General features: G+C 56.9%; 1 protein-coding gene across 1 annotated transcript in view; it reads left to right on the top strand.

Annotated features, from left to right (window-relative positions):
* Positions 1-217: 217 nt before the first annotated feature.
* LOC120833169 (protein jagged-1) overlaps positions 218-2,310 on the top strand; it is a 16,853-nt gene continuing 14,760 nt past the window's right edge. The window contains exons 1-2 of the mRNA XM_078089519.1: positions 218-655; positions 1,144-1,467. Of these exons, the coding sequence (XP_077945645.1) occupies positions 587-655; positions 1,144-1,467 (393 nt within the window). The 5' untranslated portion in view covers positions 218-586. The remainder of the gene's footprint in view (positions 656-1,143; positions 1,468-2,310) is intronic.

Below are 2,310 nucleotides of genomic sequence, written 5' to 3'. Positions count from 1 at the left end.
AAAGCTAATAAATAATTAAATAAGGTCATAAAGTTATGATGATGATGAAATAAGTTAAGTCCTAATACATTTATGTAAATCCCGCCACTTATTGCAGCACGGAGAGTCACGTGCGTTTGGTGAAATACGGAGTGCGTGTAATAAAACACACAAATACAAGCTCCCGTGTGACAACTCGCCACGATAAATCCACCAGCGTTCCTCCCATCGCGCCTTCCTCCCGGTTGGCTCGGCACGTACCATCGTCCCGCCCAGGCGGCCTGCGATTGGTCCGCGCCGCGGTCCCTCACCCGCCCGTGGGATCGCCCGGCTCTTCTGGCTCTCGGCTCCGGAGACGCGCCTCCGCTCTCCTTCTGCGCCGACCAGCGCGTCTCAGTGCGTCCGTGGACCAAAGAGCAGCAGCAGCGGCGGCGGTGCGCTCCTCTTCCTCCCGCGCTCCTCTTCCTCCAGAGCCGCAGGCATCCCGCACCGTGCACGCCCCCCGCGGCGGCACACGCACGCACGCGGAGGAGGGAAACGGCCGGCTTGAGATTTACGCGTTTTCTTCATTTCCCCCGATGGTAACCAGCGCCGCGCGGCCGGAGACATGTGGAATAATCCGGGCAAAGTGCGCCGCGGCGCGCTCGTGTGTCTGCTGCTGGCGCTGTGCGCCGAGGTGAGAACTTCCATCACTGCGGGACGAGGAGGTTCTCCATGCGGCGTTCACCTATCCATTATTCTATCTTCTTTATTTAAAAAAAAAATCAGTTTTAATGTATTTGAACGCTCTAATCACGTGATCTCTAAGCGAAGTTGAACCGATCTGCTGTGTTGGTTTGTGTCAGACCGTAAAGTTAAGACGACCACAAGTTCTGTATTTAAAGTTCCCTCCTCAGAACGAACCGCGTTTTAAACACGCGGAGACGCCGCGCACTTTGGTGCAATTGGGTTTGCAGCGTGTGTGTGTGTGTTTTTGTGTGTCTGATGTGAAATATTTCGGCCCGATGTGCGCGCGTGTGGCGCCCGTTACGCGGCCCGCGGTGTCCGCCTGTGGCCCGCGCGCCCCGCCGCCTCCGATGCGTCTTTATTCCTCCATTGTGTGTCCCCCCCCCCAGGGGGAGACACACAATGGACGTGCTTTCTCATCGTGTCTCCTCCCCCCAGGTGTCTCGGTCCACCGGGTACTTCGAGCTGCAGCTGATGTCGGTGGGGAACCCCGCCGGGCAGCTGCTGAACGGCGACTGCTGCGACGCGGAGAGGAGCGCGTCGGAGGGCTCGTGCGGCCCCGACGAGTGCGACACGTACTTCCGCGTGTGCTTGAAGGAATACCAGACCGAGGTCACGACCAACGGGGCGTGCACGTACGGCTCGGAGACCACCAAGGTCCTCGGGGGGAATACTTTTCAGTTCAGAGGCGGCCAGAAGTCCGGGCAGAACCGGAACAGCGACGCCGGGAGGATCCTCATCCCGTTCCAGTTCGCCTGGCCGGTAAGTGGACGTCGGCGGACGCGCGCAGCAGCAGCAGGTGCGCGGGCACCAGGGTCACGCAGGAGATGCGTTCAGGGTCACGGGCATCAGTTAGAGAAGTGCAGTCATTTGGCGCAATTGCCGCATGTGCGCGCCCCCCCCCCCCCCCCTGCAGGTAACGGGTTATCTAATCCAAACAAGCAGCGCAGCCCGCTTTATGAGAGCTGCTGTTCTAATCACAGATCTGTATCGGGGAGGGGGGGGGGGGGTCACAGGTTCGATTCCCGCAACAGCTGAGTGAGCTGTCAAAATAAAAGTCGTGCTGGAAAAGGGCAAAAAAAAAGACGTGGAAGCGTATAATCATTACTTCATTTTGGTTTGAATAACTTAAATCATTTACTAGTCACTCTGCGGCGGTTTCCGAGTCACGTTGCAGCTTTTACTGAGTCGTAAAGTCATTTACTTCAAGCCACTGAGATTTGGACAGAAGCTTGTTTTCTCTGGAATGCAGTGAGGCAATATTCCTAAATGGGGAAAACGTTTCCACGTGCTGACACATGCACTCAATTCAGGTGAAACCCTGAAATAATGATGCTGACTGAATGTTGGGATCATCTCATCCTGATACAAATATAATATTATATATACATATACATCATTATTTCTGGTAAGGGAAGCCGGGAATGTGTGATGATGGGTGCTCATCCCAGACGGCGTCGGCGTGGAGACGCCCCCCCCCCCCCCCCCCCCCCCCTCGCCCTGTGCGCCCGCGTCACAGCGAACACGTCGTACACACCGGCCGCTTTGTCGCCCCGACCCCTCCATTCATCAGCGCCCACGGTCAGCTGTCAGCGGGGGGGAAGA

The sequence above is a fragment of the Gasterosteus aculeatus genome, chromosome 15, assembly GCF_964276395.1.
Source record: "Gasterosteus aculeatus chromosome 15, fGasAcu3.hap1.1, whole genome shotgun sequence".
Lineage (NCBI taxonomy): Eukaryota > Metazoa > Chordata > Actinopteri > Perciformes > Gasterosteidae > Gasterosteus > Gasterosteus aculeatus.
Note: the sequence above shows the minus strand (reverse complement) of the source record. Positions and strands in the feature narration are given on the sequence as shown.